The sequence below is a fragment of the Peromyscus eremicus genome, chromosome 11, assembly GCF_949786415.1.
Source record: "Peromyscus eremicus chromosome 11, PerEre_H2_v1, whole genome shotgun sequence".
Lineage (NCBI taxonomy): Eukaryota > Metazoa > Chordata > Mammalia > Rodentia > Cricetidae > Peromyscus > Peromyscus eremicus.
In genome coordinates, this window is record NC_081427.1 from 60,082,460 (window position 1) to 60,110,370 (window position 27,911).

The 27,911-nt window shown below is 42.7% G+C and overlaps 1 protein-coding gene across 1 annotated transcript in view; it reads left to right on the plus strand.

The window, feature by feature from the left end:
- Positions 1-27,911, plus strand: part of Msh3 (mutS homolog 3) — a 126,584-nt gene that overhangs the window by 62,196 nt on the left and 36,477 nt on the right. Inside the window, exons 11-15 of the mRNA XM_059276401.1 lie at positions 4,872-4,956; positions 6,569-6,678; positions 21,509-21,641; positions 26,452-26,639; positions 27,239-27,407. Of these exons, the coding sequence (XP_059132384.1) occupies positions 4,872-4,956; positions 6,569-6,678; positions 21,509-21,641; positions 26,452-26,639; positions 27,239-27,407 (685 nt within the window). The remainder of the gene's footprint in view (positions 1-4,871; positions 4,957-6,568; positions 6,679-21,508; positions 21,642-26,451; positions 26,640-27,238; positions 27,408-27,911) is intronic.

Genomic DNA, 27,911 nt, shown 5'->3' on the forward strand with positions numbered 1-27,911 from the left:
GTGCCTTTAAAACAGAGTTTTAGGTGGTATAAAAAAAACCAAACAAACCTAAACCAACCGTCTTAGGAATTGTTTATAAGCACAGGTGAAACGGGGTTTTGTTAAGTAACACAATTTTTGAAGTTACAGAATTGTTTTGAGAATTTAAGTAGGTTTGTTCTAGAGCAAGACAGCATAGTAGTGTAGAGAGACTCTAATACTAGAGAGTTTTTACTATAGTTTGGGTGCTGAATGTCCCCAAAGGCCCATGTTTTAAGAGTTTGGTCCCAAGTCCATATTGTTGGGAAGTGATGTCACCTCCTTGAGATAGGGCTCAGTGGAGGGAGAGTATCAGGGGTGTGCCTCTGAAGAGGGTATTGGTGTCCTGGCTCTGGCTCTGTCCTTGCTCCCTAGTCCTGCCAAGAGATCCAAATGTCATGGAGCCCTGTGACTGTGCTGATGCCTCTGAGACCGTGAGCCACACTCAACCTTTCCTACGCGTTTTGCCACAGCAATGTAAAGCTGCCTGATGTAGTTGTGATAGAATTCGATGATCATTACATTCTGAAGAAATTGGCTTGTTTTTTTTTTTTTTTTTTGAATTGGCTTTTTTTATTGTTGGAAATGCATTTGTTCCATTTTTGGTAGCTCTTATTAAGATCTGTTTGGTTAGAACTTCAAATAGAATAAGAATGAATGTAATGGAAGTCAAAGTCTGTATTCTGAAAACTATAAAAATGGTTGAAAAGAGTAAAGAGCACCGAAATAAGTGGAAAGGCATCCCAGGTTCATAGACTGGAAGGCAATGCCAGGGAGATCAGCTCCCCGGCCATCTATTAGCTCACTGCAGTCACCGTCAAAGTCCATGCTTTAAAGGACTCTCCACACTGATTCCCATAGTGCTGTAGCAGTGTGTGCCCCCACCAGCAGTGGGGAAGGGCTTGTTCTGCATCCTTGCCAGCATTTGCCCCAGTGGTTTTCTTAATCTTAGCCATTTTAACTGGGGTGTGATGAAATCTCAAGGTAGTTTTAACTTACACTGCCCTGATTGCTAAGCATGTTGACCACTTTAAATGGTATTTATTAGCCATTTTTTTCTTTTTTTGAGAACCCTATTTACATCTAACCCCACCCCTTTTTGATTGGGTTGTTTGTTTTCTCAATACTTTGTACATTCTGGTTATTAATCCTGTATGTGATATATAGCTGGCAATAGTTTTCTCCATTCTATGGGCTTCCTCACCGAACCTGGTGGGGGTAGGAGGGGGGCGGCGGAGCTGGGTATCTCTGCCTTTGTTTCCCTCTTTAATAGGTTTATTGGTGGCATCAAGGAAATATCAGTTAGTTGTTTGCTTAGTTATGAATCAAGTAGAAGTGAAAGGCCAATGAAACTGAGGTTTTAGTCTCCTGTGCATCTTAAAATTCACAAATTATTAACAGGGTCAAAGTTAGATAGATATATGATGAATCGATTGACTCTAAAAATCATAGAGATCATTTGCTCTTTCACATGTGAAGTAGTAGAGTGTTTTGATTTTTGTTTCTGTTTTAAAGTAGTATTTGAATCGGCTCTTTGTAGTTGATTGGCCATTCACGTAAGGTATGCGTTTTGACTACTCTTCAGAAAGATGGGTTTCTCCCCCCAGCCCCCAGAAAGTAGAGTAGGAGTAATAAAGCCCCTCACATTCCCTCAGCAAGTTTTGTCAAGGTTATTTTCCCCCTCTTTTAAAGCTTGAGGATGGAGAACACACTGTATATTTCTGTTGCTGAAATATTAATGAAGTCTTTTCCCATGTGGCTCATAGGATTTCTCTCCAGATTCACACAGCATGAGCTCTGGCTAGATATTGCTTATGAGGTTCATATCAAAGCACACAAACTTTGGCATCTTCTATGAGTATAAATAATTCAGAATTGCTTGAATATTTTAGACCAGTGATCATATACTATATATCGTTGAGTACCTGAGGATGCTAGCAGATAGAATCTTCAAAATGTATACAATTCCCCATGGAAATAGGCAGAGGCAAGAAGGAAATTATTATTTTGCATTTGGAAGGGATAGTCCAAGCTCTACTCTAGAGTTCTTACCCCCAAATTTGAGAAGTCCTCAATGGTTGAGGATTGCCTACTGGTTGATATCTTATTTAAGTCAGTGGAGATGTCAGCTTAATGAAACACCTCTTTACTGTATCCAGTTTGGAATTTAGATTTCTTGTTCAATTAGAACAAAAAGAAAAACAGTGACACAAGGCTCATGGCCAACCAATCAAACACAATTACATGTATAATAACCACATCAATACTGTGTTTAAAGCATTGTGAACTAACACAGCCAATTTGGTGGTTCATCTACTGGTTTCTTTTTCATATGAAAGCATCCAGCAGTTATATGCAGATACAGCCTCCAAGCCTTCTTCCTGATCTCTTGTATAGACCAAACTCAGCTACATTTGTAGATACTTCTTGGCAGGTAGGCACTCAGAAACCTCTCCAAATTTCAAGTTCTTTACTTTTTTTGTTTTCTGACAACATTTTACTTAAGTAGTTCCCTTGTATGTCAGATGGTAGGAACAGCATTTCACTGTTAGGATCAGGATAGCTGGTGGACCAGAGGATGCTTCTAGACTCCTAACCTTCAAACATCATCTCTCCGGGTATAGACCTTAGGCTCATTACATTGAGCATGTGAGGGTGTGGGCAACTGAGGAATATTTTTGAATCGTTTGTACATTTTCATTTGACTTTTTATCCACCAGTCCAAATTTATTTCTCGTCCTTTGTGTTGAGTGATGGAGCCACTGAAGATGCTGCATTATAGCTTCTTTCAGAGTCTGTCTCTCCCATGCCAACTCCATAACCCCCCCAGCTTCGAATTACCAATCTCTTCCTTCTGGATGTGGTGCCATTGACAGGTGAGGCTCTCAGGAGGCCAAGAGGCCATTGAGTGCTTTTATAAAAGAGGCCCGTACACCCCTAGTCACACTGTCTATGAGGAACAGACCTTTGCAGACTCGAGGTTTGTTGGCTCCTTGGTCTTTAACTTCCAGGCCCCAGAACCGTGAGCAGTAAATTTCTCTTGTTTACAGATCGCCAAGCCTAAGGTATTTCGTTATAGCAATCCACATGACTAGGGTAGTCACTAAGTACCTGTTTAGGATCTGTGTCTGACTAGGGTACCCACATGGTAACTGATCAGTGCTCAGATGTAGTTAGTTTAGCCTGTCAGGAGCAGGAACCATCATAGTTGGCTCCATTTCTAAACAGATGAGTAGCTGGTTAGATACCATCGCAGAATCAGGCTGCCAGCCCTTCTGATTTGGATCTTTGACTGTGAATTTGCATGAACACCTGTTAGCTATACAGTCAAACACTGCCTAATTGATTCTCCCTGTAAATGATGTTTTATAGTTTATAACTGTGCTTGGGGCTTCACAGACATTTCTGGGGCTTTATGACTCAGGGAAAACAAACCTAAAGCAGCTTTCTTTAGGAAGGTGGGGACAGTCACTGAGCAGCTGTGGTTCACTACCCGTGGTAGAAGATGAGTGGGCTTAAACTGGGAATCCTTGCCTCCAGGGAGCTCGGGTCCATTAAGGATAGTGCGGTTGCAATCCAAAGTACTGTATTTTAAGAAAATTAACAGCTCTGAGGCGGGAGAAAAGGCCACACACATGTGCTGTCAGTCAGTTTTAGGGTTGTTGCCCTCTGACCATTAACGAGTTCTCATCCTTTGAAAGGCAGAGTAAACTTCCCATAGGTAAATTGCTCCTAGTATGTGGTAAGTTATTTTTCTTATCCAGGGCCCTTGGCCTTGGTTGGAGGAGTCTTCTGGAAGCAAAGAGGTCCTTTCATGAGTACTGCAACCCTGGGCTCTGATTGTACAGTCTCTGTATTCCTGGGAGAGGGCTTGTTTCTATAGGTGGCTTGGGAAATTGGAGTTCACTTAAATCTCCTTACCCCAGAAGTGCTATATTAGGATGTGGCGTACACGAACACATTCCTTCTGTGTAGTTTAATGACTCGACATTACTTCTCTCCCCTTGAAAACAGGCCATCAGTAGTAAGGCATGGTGGCACATGTTTGTAATCACAGTACTTGCATGGCAGAGGCAGGAGGATCACAAATTTAAGTCCAGGTTGAGCTACATAGTGAAATTGATACAAAAACAACCCAAGCAAGCCGCCAATCACTAGTTCTGTCTAACACTGTTGGATTAGCTGATAAGGAAAATTGAGTTACTGTATTAGTAATGTGTTGATTAATACTTTTGTGTGTGTGTGAATTAGAATTGTACATGTATTTTAAAATCAGTGATCAAGGCTAATTTGAAATTAATAAATTTTTCTGGGAGTTGCAGGAACGTAAGGAGTATATGAATCCTTTAACTGTGTTTAAAGAAATCACTTTTGCTACTTTTCTGTTTTACACTCACTAAACATTGGCCGCATTAATATGTATTGTTAATTATAGAGTAAGAAACATTTGTTGCATACCTTACAATGCTGGGTAAAAGATTTTAAAGTTTTTACTAAGATGTTCTCATGCTGGAGAATAAGGGAGGTCTTAGGTGTGTTGACTTGTGTAGTTAATTGCATAGTTTTGTGTGAAGAAACCACCATGTCCTCTGTGAGTGATAAAAGTCTACTTGTTTCTGTTCTTGGAGATGGGACCACACATGCAACATTGTCCCCTTTCCTGCCTTTCTGTGTTCTCAGTGTCACAGCGGTGACGTCAGTGAAGACAGGATCCAGCAGCCTCTCGTCTTATTACTTTTAGGTTGATTTCCAATGAAAATGCTGATTTTTGTCGAGTATTACTGCATTGTTTCTAGTTCCTAATTAAAATGTCTGTGCTCACCTGTGGGCTTGTTACATTTCGTCTTTTTCAGGCATTTTAAACAGCTGTCAAGTGGAATGGAATTCATGAGAATTAATGGAACAACGTTGAGGAATCTGGAAATCCTGCAGAATCAGGTCAGGATGAAGCCAAGGCTAGTTGACTAAAAATGACTTGTAGTAAGCGAAGAAGGAAAGATTGGAGTGAGGGAGCAGGCTGTTTTAAGAGTGCAGCCTGGCCGGGCGGTGGTGGCGCACGCCTTTAATCCCAGCACTCGGGAGGCAGAGCCAGGCGGATCTCTGTGAGTTCGAGGCCAGCCTGGTCTCCAAAGCGAGTTCCAGGAAAGGCGCAAAACTACACAGAGAAACCCTGTCTCGAAAAACCAAAAAAAAAAAAAAAGAGTGCAGCCTGTCTGTCAACTCGTGTTACTTATGCCGTAGCACCACTTGGGGTGCGCAGACTACAGACTGTTGTTTTTAGTAATTGAAGGACATCGTATCCTGATGTTTCTATAGCAAATATTTCTTAGAAGGAGTGTTGTCTTTGAAAATTAATATGAAGGGTTTGTCTTCATCCAGTTGATAAGTGTCTTTCCTATACACATTTAACTTCTTGTTAATGCCTGCACTCTTATTTCATTATTTGCATATGAGACAAGTTACTGTGATGCTCAGCTTGACTTTAAGATGCATGGGATCCCATCTCACAAGCTCTCATTATTACTTACTTGCCCTTTATCAGTAATTTAAGACCATAATGGAAACATTTGGATTACTGCTATTATTCACTTTTAAATTCTTACTGGGAAAACTGGAATATAAACCAGTGTTCTAACAAAATCGCAAAGAAACAAAGTATAATTCCAGGTAAATTCTAGATTACTCGGTGAAGTAGTTGAGAGTCTTCTACATGAAGTGTTTTCAAGCCTGTCCAAATACTCATCACTGCGTCCGTATAAACCCTGGTTTATTTTCTTCAATCTTGTTTCCTCATCTTCTCATCTGTCCCGTGTAGTCCAGCTCTTTTTTTTTATTGAGGAACATTTTTGTCTGTCTGTCCTCCCATAATGGTGGTGCTGTGACCCCTGAATCCTGCTGTAGGTGGCTCTCCCTAGCTCTGCACACCAGCCCTTGATAGGAAACAGGAAGCAGGACGAAAGCTTGATCCGTGGCTGGAGGAGTTCCTCACAGAGCCTGTGGACACGGCCCTCATTTCTCCTTGTTCCTGTCACATCGCAAGCAGACCCATGAGAGTCACTTCTCAAATCCAGTTCCTAAGGCAGAATCACCTGTCACCATCCAGGCCAGGGTGTGGGGTCTAGTGGACACAGAGACTGAGAACTACCGTCCACTCTTTACCTCTGCAGCCTGCTGTGGCCTCACCAACAGAGGCTTCAGGGTAGTTATTGGCAGTTAACCCAAGGCTGCACACTCCTTTGTGTATGTAGGATGTATCCATGTTTTCCCTTGTGTGAACGGGTGCCTCATCCTTCCTCACACATTAAAAGAGCACTTCTTATGAGGAGCACATTATGCTGGGCATGTGCAATATTTAAAATCAGGGTTGAGGATGCTTAGTGGTAGGACAGTTGCCTGGCATGCAAAAGCCCTCTGTTCAGCCACTCCGCTGAAAACCAATTAGGATAGATGGACTAACTAGGGCACATAAACAGCGACATAAATAGAATACTGTACATATTGTAATCTATAATTGTCTCATTAATAAAACTTGTTTTCTGATCTCTTTCAGACTGATATGAAGACCAAAGGAAGTCTGCTCTGGGTTTTAGACCACACTAAGACCTCATTTGGGAGGAGGAAGTTAAAGAAGTGGGTGACCCAGCCATTGCTTAAATTAAGGTGAGAGGAATGTGTGTGTGTGTTTAAACTGTGAATATAAAATTGTGAAACTGAAAGTATATTAGCTTCTTTGAAACTAAAGTGACCATTGGCTAATAACATCACAGTCTTAAATTTACAAGAATTATATTTTACAACTGACAGCGGACTGTCTAATAGTACTGAGAGCCAACCCCACCCCCACAGCAGTCAAGAGCAAGCCTGCTCGCGGATCGGAAGCTATGGGCGTTGTTGGGGATAATCTGGTTGGTTTGGCAGCAGCGATGTGAGGGTGTACTGAGAGAAGGGGGAGAAACGGCCGGTGCCTTCTGTGGAGGACGTCGAAGGTGAGACTTAGAAGGCGCTAGGCTAGCTAAGGAGAGTTAGAACGTGGCAGTCCTAAGCCTGGCGGTGCTGTGGTCAGAGCTGGCCTTGTAGAGGGACTACATGGCATTGCTGATAAAGCTCTCACGACTGGAGCAGTGTTGAGGGCCTGAGCTGAGGAAGGACGGTTTTACTGCTGTGGTAGCCGATGTGAAGGTCCTTCTGGGAAGGTACTTGAGACCAGTTCCTCCGCCGCCGGCGCTGTCCAGTGTCTGCACATCAGAATGTTCTGGGACCTTCACTGCAATGCTTGGGTCTAGCCCCACATATTGCCATCTATTGGTCTGTGTTCTGGTTGGGAGCTAGAGTTCTTACGTTCCCTAGATGACGGATACGAAGGTAAATGTGGGAACTCCTTGGAACTGTGTGTGGCCCACGGAGGTGTTCAGTTAATTTTTACTGAGTGGACGCTTTTTAGTTATCGGGCTCTTACTATGTGCCAGTATTCCATACTCAAAACCCCTCTCTACGTGGGTCCTTGACTTGAAGGAACAGACCTTGAAAGCTTCAAAACCCTGCTTGGTGTCTCATAGCCCATAGTAGTAATGCCAGCTCTGAACCCTGCAGTGACCCTAGAGCCTGAGCAGTCCTTAGCCGTTGTCCTGACCCCTCACGCAGTATGACTGAGCACACAGTGAGTTGTAGCTGTGAAGAGCAGTTGTGCCGTGTTTGGTAAGTGAGCCAGTCCCCGGGAGCCTCAGTGCTGCTGTCCTGTGGAAAGCAGTAATTCTACCCACCACTGAGCTCTCTACCTGGTAGCAGGTGTCTGCTGAGGGCCTTTATGTGCCTTGCAATTCTCTCTGTAACTTTTTAAATTAATTGTATTTATTTATTTGTGTGTGTGTGTGTGTGTGTGTGAGAGAGAGAGAGAGAGAGAGAGAGAGAGAGAGAGAGAGAGAGAGAGAGAGAGAGAGAGAGAGGGAGAGAGAGAGAGAACAGGTGCCCACAGAGGCCAGAAAAGGGCATATAATCCTTTGAGCAGTTGTGAGCTGGCTGTTATGGATGGGTGCTGGAAACTGAATAACTGAATTCAGGTCCTCTCTAAGGGCATCAAGGGCTCTCATCTACTGAGCCACCTCTTTCTCTAATCTCCTGCTCTGCCTCTTTTAAACCTCAGTATTATTGGCTCCATTTTACCTGAGGATGAGTAGGTAGCCGCTGTCTTCAGTCACATCATGATATGTTGTAAGACATTACCAACGACAACCCAGTCACTTCAGATCACCGAGCTGTTCTAATGTCCGCAAGACGTGGGGGAATTTATGAGACAAAGAAGAAACACCAAGTGGGTCTCTTCTTTATAGTCGTGTTCAGATGAATCTCAAAGTCTTACAGAGGAGAGGAGGTAGCTTTGTGTTGCTTCTCTGTGGACAAGGAGGTAGGGTGTTAGCCTGTGGCTGGTGGAAAGCCACCTGCCACACCGTGGTTCTCACCCTGGTGAGAACAGGCTTGCTAGAGACTTTTTCCTGTCAATTAAACATGTTTGTTTCTAACTTTGTTTTGTTTTTGTGTGTATGTATCACAAGAGTTAATTTGAGATAAAGTCAATCGACCATGTTTGCTACTCTTCGGGGCTTGAATTCTGTTTCCTCTGGGTTCCTCCTTTTCTAGAAAGGCTGAAAGAAGGTGGGCCCCTTGTCCAACACTAATACTTGATGGTTTTTAAGTTTAAATTTTTATTTATCTAATTCATTTTTACATTTGTTTATTTTGGGTATGTGTCTATGTGTGTGCCACTTGCTTGAATGTAGAAGTCAGAAGGTAACTTGCAGGAGTCAGTTCTCTCCTTCTACCATTAGGCTTCTGGGAACGGAACACAGGTCATTCAGCTTGGCAGCAAATGCCGCCACCTGCTGAGCCGTCTCACCAGCCCTGAAGTTCAGTCACTCATTTTCTTTCTTCTTTTGCCCCTCCCCCTTCCATGTTTTCCTTCCCTTCTTTTCTTTTAGGGTATGTATTTACAGGTGTGTGTGTGTGTGTGTGTGTGTGTGTGTGTGTGTGTGTGTGTGTATCTGCGGAGGCCAAAGACCTTTCCTTAGCAGCCATCTACCCACCGGTCATTTCAGATAGGCTGTCTGAATGCCCTAGAGATCATCAAATAGCTATGTTAGCTGCCCCATGAAGTCCCCCCATCCCCACCCACCAGTGCTGGGATTAAAGACGTGTGCCACTACCGCCCAGCTTTAATGTTATAAAATTTGCCAGGAGAAACTTTTTCCTTTCACTGGAATATTTGTTTAGCCAGGAATGGAAACGCTGTACGTAAGATGGTGTTGCAGCATCTTGCTTCCTGTCAAATCCTGTGGAATCATGGTGGAAGTTACTAACTCTCTCAACCACGTAGAAAAGCCAGGCTGCTCCCCGATAAAGAAAGCAGTGTCTGCTTCTAAATGTATGTGAAAGGTCTGACTCCTCACACCTCAGAGGACATCTGAGTTGTTTTTTTTCCTCAGCAACATTTGTACATAGTTGTACAATCTGAACTCCACAATGGTGGTAAAGATGGTTTATAAGTTTTCTGGGGCTCCTGTGACAGAGTACCATGCACTTGATGGTTTTGGTCATGGTGATGTATCGTCTCATGATTTCTAGGCTAGAAGCCAACGATGAAGGTGTCAGTGGGGTGAGTTGATTCTCTGAGGTCCGAGAACGTTAGTCCCATCCTCTTTCCTAGTTTGCTGGGACTCTGCTTCTCTTGGTTTTGGACTGCATCTTCTTGATCACTGCCTTCACGGTCTAAGGGTGTGCGGCTGGTGTGCGTCTCTTCTGGTGTCCTTTTAAATAAGATGACCTCATCACAGCTGTTTACAGCTGCATGAGCCCTGTTTCCACGTAAAAGTCTGAGAGCTAAGATTTCAAAATCTCTCTCTCTTTCTCTCTCTTGGAGGAAGCATACAATTCAACCAATAACAAACAGGCTGTACATTTCAAATTTTCCCTCCACTTGGCATAAGTAGATTGGATGTAGTCATCATTTAAATATTTTGCACACAGATTTGATATCTGAAGTAAGATTGTAAGGAACCCCTGAATTTTGTAAATTGTATAATTCTTGTACTTTTTATATCTCTAGCGCATTTCTCTGAAAAATCACCACCCATCTTCTCTCTGAAAAACATCCTTGTTGTAGCTCTTTAGGTGAGATGTTTATGAAAAGGATTGGATTGATTTTAAGGATGAAAGAGAAACATTTATATATAATTTTTAAAGTAGACGAAGTGTTTGCATAGAAAGAAACAGAGGTCTTTTTTCTTTTACATTTGAAATCCAAATGTAAGACTACAGAGAAGAAAAGCAGCAGAGTGGAGTGGGCTGAGGAGCTGTGGTCTGTGCAGACAGCCAGGGCAAGTACTGTTGGCACAGTTCTGCACTTTGAGGTTCTCAGAAAGATCAAGAGAAAGAAGTGGTGGGGTGGGCAGCTCATCTCTCACTGCTGCATGGCTGATCCAGATTATCTATTGATTTCCAACCATCCTCGGAGTAAGTTGATCGATCCTTCTTTTTAATAGATGAGGACAACGAAGACTGGTTAGTTATCCAAGGCCATCTAGCCAAGCACATAGGTAGGTCAGTGTTTAAAAGCACAGTGCTATGAGACTTTAGCTCAAGTTCTGATTTCCTTATTAAGTTTTGTCACTTTGAACATGTTATCACCTTTCCTGTGCCTCAGTTTCTTTCCCTGTAACATAAGAATTAACCATGCCTACCTCATACCTACTTATCTACCTCCTATGAAGATCAAATGAAATACTATTTACAAAGGATCGGAATGCTTCTTAGTGTGAGCATCATGGTCAGAAGACAGCTGTGCTCATTTCTCTGGTAAAAATGCAGAAGCAACAACAACAGAGTAAATTGTCCAGTTCTATATCGTTCTGCTGTATAGCAGTTAAAATGAATGATCTAAATCTACATATATGCGCAGGGATGCATCTCAAAAAAGTGTGAAAATGCTATCACTTACGTAAGTCTTACAACTGTGATATCTACAGGGGCTCAGATAGGAGTGTAAAAATATGAAACCTAAAGCAGAAAGGATGTTTATTGGTATTGCGGCAGGGGTCACTTCCAGGAAGGTAGAAATAGGAAAGAGGACATAGGTCACATGGTGGTTCACATGTGGTCATGTGTCAGTAATGGATACATTGTGAAAAGTGTTTTGTGACCTCCCCAGGCATGTCTTGTGCTGGTTAGTTTTATGTCAACTTGACACAAGCCAGAGTTATTTTGAATGAGGGAACTCAGTTGAGGGAACACCCTCACTAGATTGGCCTGTGGACAAGCCTGTGAGGCAGATGATGATATGGGAGAGCTTTGCTCACGGTGGGTGGTGCCTCCCCTAGGATGGTGGTCTTGGGAGCTATAAAAAACTGCTGGGCAAACTATGGAGAGCAAGCCAGTCAGCAGCACTCTTCCATGGCTTCTCTATCAGTTCTTGCCTTAAGTACCTGCTCTGAATTCCGTCGTGAAGGACTGTTACCTAGCAATGTAAGATGAAAAAGTCCTCGATTGAGGCGTGGACCTCAGATCCAGCTGGAGAGCGGCGGTTGGTTTCTCTCACAGCAGCCGTGCCACTGTTCCACAGGTGGATACTTCCTGCCTGGCACTCTGGTTTTGTGGTTTATAGGCTTCACAGCTGGATAGACAGTTGGTCTCCCCACCCCCACCCCCCACCCCCCAGCAGCTTGCATAGTACCTTCTGGGACTTTGAATGCTATCTAGGAGGGAGTTCCTTTCCAGCTTGGTTCCAGCTTGATTGCTCTGTATCTGGCAACCAGTGCCCTCAGCAATGGGGGCTTTTCTTCTCATTCTGGTCAGTAATTAAGAGTACTGACAAGAGGCTGTGACTGTTTTGGGGCCACTGGCCTCCTCTCTTACCTAGCTCCTATGGACAGGGACCACATCTAGGACAGGGAGTTTTGTTTTTTAACCCATTGCTTCTAGTGCAGGGCAACTACCTGTAGACTCCTTTTGTATTTTTATTTCCATTACAAGATGGCTGGTTTCTTTCTATACTACCTTTTTATAATCCTTCCTTTGGATTAATCCTTCCTCATGTTCCCCTTTGTTTCTCCAGTCCCCTTAAACTTTCCACCTGCCCAATTTCCTCCCTTTAAACTTTATTTTTATCTATATTCTACTATTCCTTCCCCCAGTTTCCTGTTTCCACAGGTGCTCAGTTCTCCATGTTAAACAGAACTAAAGCTAGCATCCACATGAGAAAGAGCTTGCTGTGTTTGTCCTGGGTCCAGGTACCTCAGTCAGCACAATTTTTGCAGTTTCATCTATTTACCTACAAATCGTATAGTTTCATTTTTCTATATGGCTAGATCAAAGTGTTGTATTGTGAACCACGTTTTCATATCTGGTCATCAGGCTGCTTGTGTTCCCTTACTGTTGTGAATACAGAAGCAGTGAACATGATGTGCTGGTATCTGTGTTGTGCGGGACCAGCTGCCACTTTTCCAACCCAGGGTACTCTTGAGTAGGGAGAAGTGAGAAATATTAGCTAGAAAGAGATACCTAGACGATGAGAGGAAAGACACAGGTTAGCCTTGGGAGGGCCTGGGTCAAAACCCACCAGCCCAGAACTTTATTCAAAAGGGCTTTTTATAACAATGCCAAGGGGTGGGCCAAAAGACCTCCCTCTTGCTGGATACAGCCAAGTGCAGACCCTTCCAAACACCTGGTACTCAGGCCCGTGGTCTAATCATCCTCTTATGCAGTCCTGCTGGGGAAAGCCACTAGGAAACCTCGGTGGACTCCAACACTGTGTGGTGTGATGGACTGTCTTTTGGGTGTTGCCAGAATTGGTACAACTGGGTCATATGGTAGTTTTATTTCTAGGTTTTTAAGAACCTCTAGAACTTCTAAAGTAGCTGTACCAGTTTATACTGCATGCCAGCATTTTTGTTCATTGTGTATTTTATGAAAGGAGAAATGAAAACTTTCCATGCATTGTTTTCTTTTGTAAAAGCAAAACAAAAAAATTGCAAAAATTTAAAAATGGTGCTGCTGCTGCACCCTTGGCACCATCAGTAATCAGGTGAAAGCCCGTCTGTGTAGAAAGACTCCATTCAGTTCTGAAAGCTATGACAACAGTCATAAATTGTCCCATCTGCAGGCCCCGAGGCTGGCAGAAAGGAGGCTGCGTGTTCAGGCCATCCCCTGTGGGATCTGTCTAGGGCCATTCTGGGTCCCGTACTTCTTGTTTCTTTTACTTGCAGTTACAGTCAAGGATATTAGGAGAACTGCAAACTTTACTGATGATAGATAGTGTCCTGGTCATCCCTTTTCAGAATCATCATTCAAGTATCATCACTAACTATGGGGTGCTGTCTGTATGGGTGGACAAAATGTTCTCTTTTATTGAATGAGCTAAGCTAGAATAAGGCCTGAGAACTTAGGAAACTCAGTGTTGTATTCCTGTTGACTAAGTGCATATTATCTTATTTTTTTAGCACTAAAAGTAATATGTTGGTTAGAGAAGGCAGCCCCTAACAAAAGGACCCCCAAATTCAGTGGTTCTAACAGAGTGAAAGTTATGCATTTATTTATTCATTACATAAAAAAATCCAAGGTTTTTCCATACATTAGAGAAAAAAATCTGTGGTCTTTCTGAATTAGAGCAGATAGAATCGTGATCACACAGCTGTTTAGGAGTGCCATCTGACTTCCCAGGTCACCCTGGACAGTGCCATTAAGACAAGGGAGGGGGAGGAGAAGGGGCCATGTGCTCCCACCTCACTGGCCAGAGTCCTTTCTGATAGTCACCTCTCTGCAAGGAGAGCTGACACGCTGCTTGTTTGTCAAGGAGAAAAAGGACTATGTGCTAAACACTGAGCAGTCCGCCGTCAGAGATGAACACCCAGCAGTCCGCGGTCAGAGAGGGCCTCCACCTGCCCCCGTTGTTTCAACTCCATAGTACATTTATCGTAACATGTTAAGAAATTACCTTAAAGTTTTGGATCTTCTTCTAAATTGAAGTTCAAAAATAGGATGAAGGGCTGGAGAGATGGCTCAGCGGTTAAGAGCACTGGCTGTTCTTCTAGAGGTCCTGAGTTAATTCCCAGCAACCACATGGTGGCTCACAACCATCTGTAATCAGACCTGGTGCCCTCTTCCGCCCTGCAGGCAGAACACTGTACACATAATAAATAAATAAATCTTTTTAAAAAAATGGGATGAAATATTTGCCTCTTGTCACTGCCCTGACTTGCCCAGGTCCCATTGCATAACCCCAGTTGTTACTATATTCTGTGTCCTAAAGACAGTTTGCTTTACCAAATGAACAAGCAAGTGTGACCAATCCGTATCCATTATTCCCTGTGGCATAGCCAGGCCTGGGGGTGAGACACACAACACCCTTACTCTGTACTTTCCTTCAGTGGGATGAGATGGTTAGTGCGTTTGTGTTGTCCAGTGCCAGTGACTAGGTCTCAAGGAGTTTCTAATCCTGTGTGGAAAGGTGTAATCTACCAGCAAGGAGAGGGAAGTGCAGGTAATAGAGATTTTGAGCTAAATACAACTGCCTTTATACACTGAATGGCTCTGTACATTTAGAAAATGAAGAATGCATTCACAATTCAAAGTCAATTTTAGAAAGCTGTGTGAGGATTAAGTATGCTAAGTTTATGCTATACTTAAATTAAAAATTAAAGGAATGGAAACTGTTAGGATTAGCTCCTTGCCTACATTTCCATGTGATTTTTGTAAAGCGGAGAGTACATTTTCGTGGTGGTTAATTCTCTTGAATAATTAAATGGCTCTTATTTTGGCAAACCCATATGTCTGGGGTATTAATGGCTGTGTTTCTAATTTATTACCCTGGCTTAAATGATGAGGTAATAGAATGTTACATATTTCTTTTCACTTAATATCAAATTTGTATTAACAAAACTAAGTGCCTCTTTTAACTCTCTAGAACTACTTAAAGTTCACATTACCCGAGGCCCTGTCAATCCGCCATGGTTTCCACACTCCATGCCCACATCACTCTCACTAGGCTTGTGACTGTTTACTAAACCCAGTGGGATCAATTATTCTCATACATGTTGGGGGTGCATACCTGAGAGTCCTGATTGATTGCTACTGACCTCACACCTGTGTCCTCTGACCTTTGGAGGTGAGTCAGGGAAAATGTGACCATTGCTGTCAAGACAAGAGTGAGCCTAGGGCCGGAGCTAGTGTCTGCCCCTGCAGGGCACGAGGATTAACCAGCCCCACTGGCAGGCCCAGGCCCAGGAACCTAGGGTCCACCTCTCCTTTGTTATCCAGGCTCAGTGCCCTTGTGACCTGGGTCTCAGGCAGCATTCACTGACTCAGAGAAGGCAGAACAAGGAGGATGTAGAACTTATGTTTTTCTGCCTCGTGGCTCTCTAGATCTTTCTTCAGCCTTGTGCTTTTGCTAGTGGGGATTTTCAGGGTGTTTATCCTCATAGTGTCAGAGGAGGATTTCCTGGTTTGTGACTTTTATAACAAAACCTCTTTATGTGCAATAACTACTGTGTTGTTGTGAAAATGCTGTCTGTTGACACTGCCTGCTTCTCTCCATTCCTATAGCTATGACCTTAGGTTCAGTCCCTCCTTGCCTGGGTTCTGAAGCAGCTTTCTAACTGATCCTCAGCCACTGTCTCGCCCATCAGCCTGGGTTCTCGATTTAGCGTCACGGCTGCTGTGTGGCCTGCGCTGCTTTAGGCCACAGTGCTGCTCTGGCCTGCTACCACATTTCTCCCAGTCATTTGTTTATAGTTCTTCATCTAGAAAAATGGTATCCCCAGGAAGTCCTCCCTGACCCCTGAAAGGAATTCTATTTACAAACAACAACAATAAATGAGATGATCATGGAGAAGGATGGGGTTGGGGAGAGGTTAAAAACGATGGTCATCATTCTATTTCTCTTTCAAAACTGACTCTTAAAACTAGATGTACCTTGGTGTGCTCCATTGTACCTGGATTGTAACACATGTATAATTTCATTTTTATCATGTCATTGTTAATTAAACTTTTTCCTCCCCCCCAACCCTTTATGGAAAAGGATTGAAAAGTATATATTTAACATTTGCAGCTGTGACACCTCCTACCTTCTGTGTTGTTACTTTCCAGGTACTCTAAGATTATTCAGTAGGTGACTGAGTGGGGTGTGTGAAAGACAAGCTAAGTAGGTCAGTGTAATAATACTTAAATCCTAGAAAAGGACTTCTCGCTTCTGGTAGAAGGCTATTTGTTTTTAAAGATTTATTTCTTTTACGTGTGTGTGTGTATCTGTGTGTGTGTGTGTGTGTGTGTGTGTGTGTGTGTGTGTGTATGTGTGTGTGTGTGTATGTGTGTGTGTATCTGTGTGTGTATGTGTGTGTGTGTGTATCTGTGTGTGTGTGTGTGTGTGTGTGTGTGTGTGTGTGTGTGTGTATGTGTACCATGTGAGTGCCTGGTGCCCTTGGAGATTGAAGAGAGCATCAGGGCCATCTGAAACTGAAGTTATGCATGGATGTGAGCCATGAGGATGCTGAGAATCAATTCTAGGTTCTCTGAAAGAAACACAAATGCATGTAACTACTAAGCTTTTTCTCCGCCCCCAAAAAGGCTATTTAAATACTCACCTTAGCCATATCACGTGACCATGGCATTTGTATCTAAATTCAGTGTTCTAATTTTGATCATCCAGACTTAAAGCAAACCTTTTAGTGAGAAACGAGCAGTAACAACCAAAGCAAATGCCCCGACCCTGAGTCTCTGTTTCACCTCTTGTTTTCCCCAACTACCCACATATTTAAGTTGCAGGGACAGCTTCACAGGAAGTAATCAGTAGGTTCCAGCCCCATCAGCAGCAGCAGTAGTAGCTCTGTCACACTATGTTGAGCGATGCTAACATTATCAACCAGCTCATCTCCAGGTGTGAAGGAGTTCAGCGGCACCAACCATAGTTCTTTGGCCTTTGGTTGCTAATGAGGAATCCATCATTTACAGGACCCCAAGTCCATTTTTCTTTGGCATCTGGAATGAAATGATGCAGGCATCTCCTTTTCCTTGGTTCATGTTGTATAATATTGAACAACCAATGGGGCACTAATGTGGGCATCTTGGGATAATATTGTTTGTGGTTAGTTTCAGTTGTCAACTTGACATGATGTAGACTCACCTGGGAAGAGGTGATCTCAGTGAGCACTTGTCAAGGTTATGTTGGTCTGTGGGCATGTCTGTGGGGCACTGTCTTACTGAGTGGGAAAACCTGGCCACCCCGGGTAGCACCATTCCCTAGGCTTTAAGATTGGAGAAAGAGAGCTGGGTAGAAGCACGCATGCCTTTGTTCTTTCAGCTCTTGGCTAGGACGTGACGAGCTGACTCCAGTTCCAGTCGTCTTGACTCCCCCACACTGCTGGACTGTCACCTGGAATTGTGTGCCAGATAAATGTTTTTCTTCCCTGTATGGCTTTTGTCAGGGTCTTTTATCACAATGACAGAAGGAAGACTAAGACGTCTTTATAGTGATCTCTTTGACAGTGCTGCCTTCTGTTGCTGGTCACACTCACCCGACCTCTCTCGCTGATTGAACTAACATCATGATTCCCATGGCTCTCATATTGCTTTATTATAATTTTTTTGGAAGGTCTTGTAACTACTTCTAACTAAAAAAAAGAGAGAGGGAACTCCAAATTATGTGAATTGTTTTGTTTTTAAAAACTTTGAAGTCATTCTTTGTCATTGGCATTTTAATCTGCATACAGAAGATAAAAATGGAATTATTGCTACCCAGTGTTGACTAATTTGTGCTAAGCAACACTACACACCCTTTTACTATCTCCCTGCCCACATAGGCACCTCTAATTAGTAGCATCTTGTTTTCTCAATGCAACTCCACCAACCTCAGCACACAGATCACTGCTATCCGCCATTCTCAGTGCCGAAGACTCCAGGTCTGGCTCTTCTTGTTTACCTACTTTACAGGAAATATCCACTTTTGTGGGTGTTTCTTAAGGTCTGCCTATAGCTATTTCCAAATTTTCTTTTTGGATGCGGTTTCTTCCTTTTACATGCTATTCATTTTGTTTGGTTTTGGTTTTGTTCCCCACTTGAGTTTTTTGAGACAAGGTTTCTCTGTTTTCCTGGCTGTCCTAGAACCCTCTCTAGATCAGGCTGGCCTCAAGCTCAGAGATCCACGTGCCTCTGCCTCCCAAACGCTGGGGTTAAGGTGTGAGCCACCATGCTTCCCCACATGCTAGTCTTTGTTATCTAATGTTGGAGCTGAGGTTAGCATCAGTTAGTGCTCAGTGACTGGTTACTGTGTTGCAGACACTGCCCTAAATACTTGACTTGTTTATTGAATTCTTGCAATAACACTAAAAGTTGGGCCCATTGCTACTCACATCTTACAGCTGGAGAAACCAGGGATAAGTAATAAATGGCAGGGCCTGGATAAGATTCAAGTCACTTTCCTTCTGATCCCAAATTCTTGAGCTCTGAGCTGGAACAGGCTAGGTTCATACCAAAATGATTCACAACGAGCATCATGCTTCTGCCGGTGCTGATACCAGGCTAGACCAAAAGCTGCTTGTTTTGTGGTTTTGCACGTTGAAACCAATGTAGTGTAATAGTTCTAGTCTCTTTAGGAATTTATGGTCTTATGCCTATTAAATTTTTTTTTCTGATAGAATTCATAAAGCTGGCTTAGATTTTTATTTGAGTCATTTGGTCTTATCTTTCTATATTCAAAAAAACCTTTAATTTCAAGATAGTAGCTATCTGTGTGGGTTGTCTAAAAATTCCCAGATGGCATTCTTTTATCTGTCCTCAAACCATCTGTAGCATCAGCTCCCATTGAATCCAGTTGGTGTCATCTTTCACTTTTGCGGGGATGAGTTATTGGAGTAAAACTTCATATTTATGTAGCATTTTGGGTAAATGTTAGAGTAAAACATTGATTTATTTTATCACAACAGTCCTATGCAGAACTTTTTTTTCTGCTCATTTTGATTCACTTTGTATGTAGCTTTGGCTTTGGGAATCAAGGTGATTTGAAATAAACAAGTGTTTATTGAGCATCCTGTAATATACTGTGATCCTGAAGTTGTGGGGATGTTAGTGTAGTGGCACTGTGTTATGGAAAGGCATGATTCACAGGGCGAGTGCAGAGATAAGGAAAGTAACATTACACTAACTACAGACTCCTCCAGGCGGGACCCTGGTATCAGTGTGCCCTTCACATCAGTGTGCGGAACAGCAGCATAGACCAGCCTGTTTACTTGTTATTATTAGATTTACTTTATTTTATGTATATTAGTGTCTTTCTTGTGTGTATATATGTGCACCATGTGTGCCGGGCACCTGCAGAGGTCAAAGGGAGACATCAAATCCCTTGGGATTGGATTGTAGGGGCCACAGATAAGCACTAGGAAAACCAGGAATGTTGAAAATGCAGGGTTGTCTCTTTAGAGAAAGAGATGTACAGCTTGTTTTCCACCCAGAAGACTGGGAATGGGTGTGGTTAATACCCTCTGTGCTCTCTGTATGGCTAGCGGTATCTGGCTCCATATCTGGCTCCCCCAGACTCCTATCTCAATCATCCTCTCCAGACCCTTATATTGAGCATTTTTTTCCCTGTTAGTCTGTAGAATCCACTTTTGTGGGAGTTGTCACATGTATTTTACAAACAAGAAAAGAGGTGGTTTGTAGCCTGGTGATCTTTGCACTATCTGTATGACTGAGACCACACCTGATCCTTCCCCAAACTCTTAAGATGTCACATGTAGTCTATCTATAGAACCCATCTTTATGAACGAAGACACATGTACTTTACAAAGAGTTTTGATATAGTCATGCCTTAGCTTTATTGTACACAAGTGATTGAGTTAATTATCACCAGGAATTTTTTTTCCATATTGTCCTGCACTTAAATATACCTAAAATAAACTGCCTGGTGTCAGACTCTTGAAGTTTGAACCAATACTGGCTATTGAGTTGTGTTGAACCAGACTTCCTTCTTGCCTCATGTGGATTGACACTCTGCTGGCCTTGGTTGCAGAGACCCTCATGTAGACGGAAGTTTCTCGATCCTTCCTGGGCAGCAGCTGTTTTTATGAAATGATCATTCAGAGGCTTAATATTAATTACAAACTGTTTGGTCTATGGCTCAGGCTTATTGCTAGTTATCTCTGACATCTTAAATTAACCCATTTCTATCAATCTATATTTTGTCACGTGCCCGTGGCTTTACTGGTCTGCTGGTATCTTGTTCCCTGGGCGGCTGGATGGTGTCTGCTCTGACTCCACCTTCTTCTCCCTGCATCTTTGCTTGGATTTCCTGTCTGGCTATAACCTGTCTTACCATAGGCCAAAGCAGCTTCTTTATTAACCAATGATAGCAACACATATTCACAGCAGACAGAAAGACCATCCCACAGCACCCCCACCTGGGACTGAAGTTAGGAATGGTTGTGAGGCAAGATCAACAAGTACTCTTAAATACTGACCATCTATTTCTAGTCTCCCACCATGTTTACTTAATGTCTGATGCTTCTGTTTGCACTAAAACATTTCATTCATTATCCACTGGTTTACTCATTTAAATTTTATTGAGCGTCTGTATCCATAAGACATACACACTTACCACGGTCTTCAGGATCACCGATGGCCTTTATATCCAGTGTAGGCCTTTGGTTGATAGGGATTCAGTAGGCCACAGTTCATTGAGGGTACATTTAGTCAGTCAGATCTCCATTTTAAGTTGACAAGACCTTCACACATCTTCCCCAGGGACTTACATCACTCAGGGTATGTCACCATTGATGAAGTCCTGCAACACTAGTTTCCTGTGTCTACTGCCATCATGGTGTCCACACTTTTTATTGCTACTGCCCCATCTTTAATTAGGCTCTATTTCTGCCAACACATGCCCATTCAGCACCACTACCACCATAACTGGGTCATCTTACTGCTCAAGGCAGGCCTGTTATAGCAAACGTATCCTAAGTCTCAGTAGTTTAACTACACGAGACATTTGCTTGGTAGTGGATGTGGAAGTAGAGGCTGTTCTGCTCTAGTCATGAACCCAGGCAGAAGGAGTCAGCATGTGGCTCATAGCAGTGTTTTGAGCAAAGGCAGAGAGAGTAGTGTGGAAGCTTACACAGGGTTTTTTTGTTTTTAATGAGCCAGGGCACAGAGGTGACATACATCATTCCTATCCTCATTTCAAGGAGTAGAACTTGAGTCTATGGTCATGCCTAATCTTAGAGGAGACTGGGAAGTATATTCTGTACCTTTGCCTCATGGCCATCTCCATCACACTTAGCTAGTGACTTTCCTAGTATGGTACCTATGTGTTGAGCCAAATGATAGAAGGAGGCAGGGAAGAATAGAATGAAAGCATCCTCCTCAGGCTAGTGACTGTGGCATAGTCCTAGGCATTAACATGGGCAGTGCCTGTATTCTGAATTCCTAACACCTGCTCGTTGCTGTTCTTCTGTTCTCCCAGGGACATAAATGGCCGACTTGATGCCATAGCTGATGTTCTCCATTCAGAGTCCAGTGTGTTTGAGCAGATAGAAAACCATCTACGGAAATTACCCGACGTCGAGAGAGGACTTGGTAGCATCTATCACAAGAAAGTAAGTGGTAAAAATCAAACCTCCCGAGACTCATGGTGTTCCTCAATATAAGAATGCTAGGTCCTGAAGGAAGATCGTGTGGAGTTCTCATTAGTGCTTGTGAGTAACATCTGTAGCCTCAGAAACTTTCATTGTTTGGCTAAGGGTTTGTCAGTCTTATTGTTTTTATCAGAGAACCAACCCTTTGTTTCATTGATTCTTTTTATTGTTTTGTTGTTGTTATTTGTTTGTTTCTATTTTATTTATTTCAGCCAAGACTTTGATTGTTTCTTGCTGGCTAATCCTTTGGGGTGTTATTTCTTATTTTTGTTCTAGCGCTTTCAGGTGTGTTACTAAGTTACTAATATGAGATCGCTCCACTTTTTTTTTTTAAACGTAAATATTTAGTGTTGTGAACTTGCCTCTTAAGCACCTTCATTGTGTCCCATAAGTTTGGGTATGTTGTGTTTTCATTCAATTCTAGGAAGTTTTTAATTTCTTACTTAATTTCTCTCTTTACCCATTTTCCATTAAATAGTGAGTTGTTTTATTTCCATGAGTTTGTAAGCTTTCTGTTGTTTCTGTTTTTGTTGAAATCCAGCTTTAATCCATGATGGCCAGATAGGATGCAGGGTGTTATTTCAATTTTCTTTTATCTGTTGAGACTTGCTCTGTGTCCCAGAAGGTGTGTATATTCTTTTGTGTTTGGGTGAAATGTTCTGTAAATATCTATTAGGTCTATTTGGATTATGGCATCAGTTAACTCCAGCATGGCTCTGTTTAGTTTTTGTCTGGCAACTTGTCCTTTGGTGAGAATGGAGAATTGAAGTAATCCATTATCATGGTGTGAGGGTCAATATATGATTTAACCTGTAGTAGTGTTTCTTTTACGACCTTGGGTGTCCTGTGTTTGGTGCATAGATGTTAATTTAAGAATTGCAATATCCTCTTAGTGGAAACTAAGGAATCCCTGCCACCATCCCCCAAGGGGAAATCTGTTTTAGAGACCACGCCATCTTGTGCTCCCTTGTCAGGACTTTCCTGATCCTAGAGGCCCCCAGGCGGTATTGGTACTGCCTTAGTTAAGGAGGCTACATGGTTTCCTTCTCTAACAGTAGCTTCCTGGATGCTGGCAGCCTGCAGATGTCAGTAGTGAATCAACATTCTTGTCCAGGGCTGCTTAGCCCACCTTGGGCTTTGGGCTGTTAGCCCTTTAGTGAATTTCTCTGTACAACTGTCCTGTCATGTCTAGAAAACACAGTTTCAGTGTGGTCACCTTCCACGTCTGGCTCTGACAGTCTTTCTGCCTCCTGTTCTGTAATGACCCTGAGCCTTGAGAGGAGAGGGCTGCAATAGCACTTTCTTACTGCTAGGAAATTATGCATATAATGTGCTGTGTGGTCGTGCTACAATTGCATAATGTTGTATAATGCAGTGTTGCTGAAAGAGGGTATCTTAGTTAGGGTTTCTATTGCTGTAAAGAGACACCACGACCACAGCAACTCTTATAAGGAACACATTTAATTAGGGTTGGCTTACAGTCCAGAGGTTTAGTCCATTGTTATCGTGGCGGGAAGCATGGTGGCACACAGGCAGACATGGTGCTGGAAAAGTAGCTGTGAGTTCTACATCCGGTTCCAAAGGTAGCAGGAAGAGAGAGAGACACTGGGCCTGGACTGAGCATCTGAAACTTCAAAGCCTGCCTCCTGTGACACACCTACTCCAACAAGGCCACACTTCCTAATAGTGCCACTGCCTATGAGCCTGTGGGGGCCATTTCTATTGAAACTACCACAGAGGGCTAGCAGCTTACTACCATGACAGAATTTGTGCTTCAATCCAGCATCCTGACTGTGTTTTAGTTGCTGTGTCCTTTAGTGCTCCTGTGTTTGATGTGGTTTTCTCAATTTGCCATTGCAGTTTTTTTTTTTTTTTTTTTTCTGGTTGACTCTTCACAAGCAAACTTCATTTATATGTTACCTTTATGCCAAATACAAATTACCTGCTTAATCCATGGTAGAACGAATTTTATATGCCCAAAGTTTAGTCTGACCAATTTTCATTAATGTTTACTTTTGAAGACTTGTCTTCCCTGGGAAATTGTGCCAGAATGATAAGTACTGCCTTTGAGGATATTTGTGGTACCCAAGAGGACTTACGTAATTGTTCCCTGTGCTGCAGTTAAATTAGAAACAAAATACAAACTGGATTTGGTAATGCAGATCCTGGGGAAGACGATCCCTGAGTTGATTGTGCTCAGTGGAGTCAATTGTAACACTGTGTACTGTGCGGCTGCTGCCGTTTTGCTGGCTGGCAGTGATAGACGCCATGTTGATATTGGAAAATTCTGTGCTGGGTCTTTGGTGCTGCAGAGAGGCACAAAACCATGTGTTATTTTGTATCCTTGGCCCAATGCCTGGCAGTCAATGCTCTTACCCTCTCCAGTCAGCTGATCTCCAGGCAGGCACTTTGCCTTCACTGTTTGAAAGGATTCATTGACAGATGTCAGAGATTTTTTTTTTTTTCTCTTTTTCTCTCAAGAGAAAATAAGAGCAGAACAGATTTTTGTTTGAGCTGTTAATCAAAAAAGCAAGGTCAAAGCGTCCATAGCAGGAGGTGGCCACGTCCTGCCGAGCTGTGGTGATTTCTAGGCCGTCTCACGGCCAGTCTTTCAACTTCTCTTAGATGTTTACCTCTCATAAGCCCTGCGTAGCTCTGCAAGTTTCCAAACTAGAGAAAAAGTTATAATCACATTCATTTGAAAGTAATTAATGTACAGCGCAAGGATGCCTTCCGCTTTGGAATCTCTGATTGTATTTTACTAGAAGAACTTGTGACTCATGCGGAAGCTGCTCCTTGGTGCTTCTCTGGGTGTTCCCCTGGAGTGCGGCTCAAGATTGGCTCAAGTCCGAGTGCTTCCAGCCACGCTTTCCTCAGCTGGCTCTGTCCCCACCGTCCATGCACGACATTCATTAGTTTAGTTTAGTTTTCGTTTTTTGTAAAGCAGTGGTTGCTCAGGTTTTTCTTCTTGGCTCTTTAGTTTAGTTTTTTTTTTCTTCTTCCTACATTACTCCAAGCTTCTGCTGTTCGCACCAGTGATGAGTGACATCCTGGGTCCTAGTTCTGTGGTGCAGCCTAGGCCCTGTGGTTGTAGAATTTTCACAGAGGTGCTTTATGGTGACAATGATGGGAGATCCCAAGTGGGCTTAATGTGGAATAAAATAAATATTTCTTTTTATATTAAAACTTCCAAGTCAAATCTTAGAAAATCGTGTCACAGGAACCCATATTAGATGCTAAAGTTGGTAAGTACATTTAAGAATAAGGATGTTTCACCAATGTTGAGAAAAGAGAGTTTGTACAGTCTTGTTTGTAAATAGTTTCCTAGCCAGGCTGAGCTGAGCCCAAGCCTCACGTTACACGTGGACCTTAGGCTCTGACCCTTCAGTGCTGTGTCTTGTGCCCGTGGCCTGTTCTTTGAAGCATAATTGCCTTAACCAAAAGATGCTCATTTTTTATTAACTTTTTCCCTTTAGTTTATTTCTTTTTCTACCTACGTGCTTTCAAGATCTAATACAGGTAGAATTTTTAACTTGGTTGCTTTTTGTTTAGTTATTAAATTGATCCCTAGTTTTGTGCAAAATAGGCTGATCATGACTGTGGTAAGTACTTCACAAATCACCTGTCCTTTGTATGTCTCAGGAGAAAGAGAATAGTAATTTCTTTCCTATTAAGAAGTTCAGTCTAGAAGCCTGGCTTTCCAAGGTGTTTATTCATGCTCTAAGACCCTTATTAATAGCTGTGAGGCTCTACCTATATGATCTTCAAAAAGGTTGCTTCTACTAATAGTAGAGAAAGATGTTTGTTTTACATCTTTGACATGTGAACAAATGACAAATAATGCCTTGTAGTTTTAGTTTATTTTTTTTTTTTTGATGGTTATCAAACTTGGGGGTTCGCAACTGTTAACCCAGCCCAAAGATGGAGTCACTTGGGATACCAAGGAACGACCTTTGTGGAACCTAGCCCTCTGGGGAAATGGAAACTCTCTGGATGTTCTGGACCTCTTGCCTGCAACAGTCCCTTTTTCCTTAATGCTTCCTTGCCCAACTAAAACTGCCCTATAAAACCCAAGCTGCCTCTTTGGCACAGCTGCTCTCCCCTCTCCCGGAGTGCCTCTCTTGGTCTGATGCTCTCCTTAAGCCTCAAAACAGTCAGGGCCCCAGTGTCAGATGGCCACCTGTCCTCAGTAAACCAACGGAAAGGGCCAAATTAAAATCGGGTAAAGGGGCTGGAGAGATGGCTCAGAGGTTAAGAGCACTGGCTGTTCTTCCAGAGGTCCTGAGTTCAGTTCCTAGCAACCAAACCACATGGTGGCTCACAACCATCTACAATGAGATCTGGTGCCGCCTTCTGGCTTGCAAGGATACATGCAGGCAGAACACTGTATACATAATAAATAAATCTTAAAAAAACAAAACAAACAAACAAACAAACAAAACCAGCCCCCCTCCCAAAAAAAGCGCAAAGAAAGAGGAGTCTGGATTTTGTTTTCCTCTCTGGTCTGGACTCCTTCAGATGCTTCTGGATGTTTTCTCTCTCTTATCTACGATGAAAACCTTTCCCCAAGTCACAGAGCGGCCATTTCACAGGTTCTTTACTGCACCCTGGCTCACAGCGCTATCTTTCTTTTTAATCCATGCCTGGACTCTGTGTAGCTCACACTGACCTTGAACTTGCAGCACCCTCCCACCCCAGCCTCCTGAATGTTGGGGTCACAGGGGAGCCACCACATCCAGCTTTTTAGGTTAAAAAATGTTTCTTTTTCCAGTGCTCTACGCAAGAGTTCTTCTTGATTGTCAAAAGCCTGAGTCACCTGAAGGCAGAGCTTCAAGCGTTAATGCCTGTTGTTAATTCCCACGTACAGTCAGACTTACTCCGAACACTCATCTTAGAAATTCCTGAGCTCCTCAGTCCAGTGGAACATTACTTAAAGATACTGAATGAACAAGCTGCCAAGTAAGTGCAGACTCCCACTTCCTCCCACCAGTGACCGTCAGCCAGTGTATTTGCCATTTGGTGTGGGAAGTTGCTTGAGTACATATGTAATTGGGAACATTTATAGTTGTCTAAACTCAGGCAGTTCACAATCTAGGACAGATGAAGTACTTCCCCAGGTATCAGATGACAAAGGATAAAACTAAAGCCAGGTAGTAGCAGCAGTTTATTAACCCCAAAGCAGGTGCCAGATGGCCCTTGTCCCCATTTCCTAGAGGCCAGGGGTGATTGTGTTTGTGTGTAGAATCTGCAGTTGTCCTTTTAAGGGTGTGGTTTTGTGGTGTATCTTACAGGAAGCTGAGTTTACCTTTGTTGTTATTTTCTGAGTAGGCAAATGACATGATAGTTTATTTCTTGGTTTTACCATACAAATTGTGAATAAAGTAAAAATGATTTTGTCGCAAGTTAAGGAATGTCTCTATAAATATTCAGTGGCAGAGCTGGAATTAGAACCTCGTTTTCCTGAGTTCCAGTCTGTTGGTATTTCATCATGCTACAGAATTGATAACTGGTCTAATTAATACGCTTCAATATCCGGATTTGCACTTTTCATATTTTAGAGTTGGCGATAAAACTGAATTATTCAAAGACCTGACTGACTTCCCTTTAATAAAAAAGAGGAAAGATGAAATTCAAGAAGTTACTCAGAGTATCCAAATGCATTTACAAGAATTACGAAAAATACTAAAACTTCCTTCTTTGCAATATGTGACTGTATCAGGACAAGAGGTAATGTCAAACATATTTTCATTTTATATCAGTTTGCCGGGAGTAGAAAAGCTATTTCATAATATAAGTAAAATCTCTGGATAGGCTGTTATAAGCAGTGGTGCAGAAAAACTACCAAACTAGACCCCTCCATGGGCACAAAGAAAGATTTATTGGTATTCAAATGGCCAAGGTCGGAGAAGAGCAAAATGGGCCAAAGTAAGCAGATTTTATATGACATCAGCGGGGTGGGAGTCTGAGCTGACACCGGCTGTCAAGGTTGATGGGAACTATGTGCTGTCCCTTGTTGGAATTGGGTGATGTGTGGGGGAGCTTAAACAAGCCTAAAGGTTCCTGGAGGATTGAGGGTGGTCCTTGCTGAACAGAAACCCCCTTAAGAGATCTGCTTTTCAGTAAACAGAAACCTTTAGGCTTGTTTCCCTGGCAACAGTCCTTCTGTTTACCTGGCCAGAGTCCTTCTGTTTAGGACAGTGTCACCAGCATTGCCTTTGGGGCAAGAGGGAG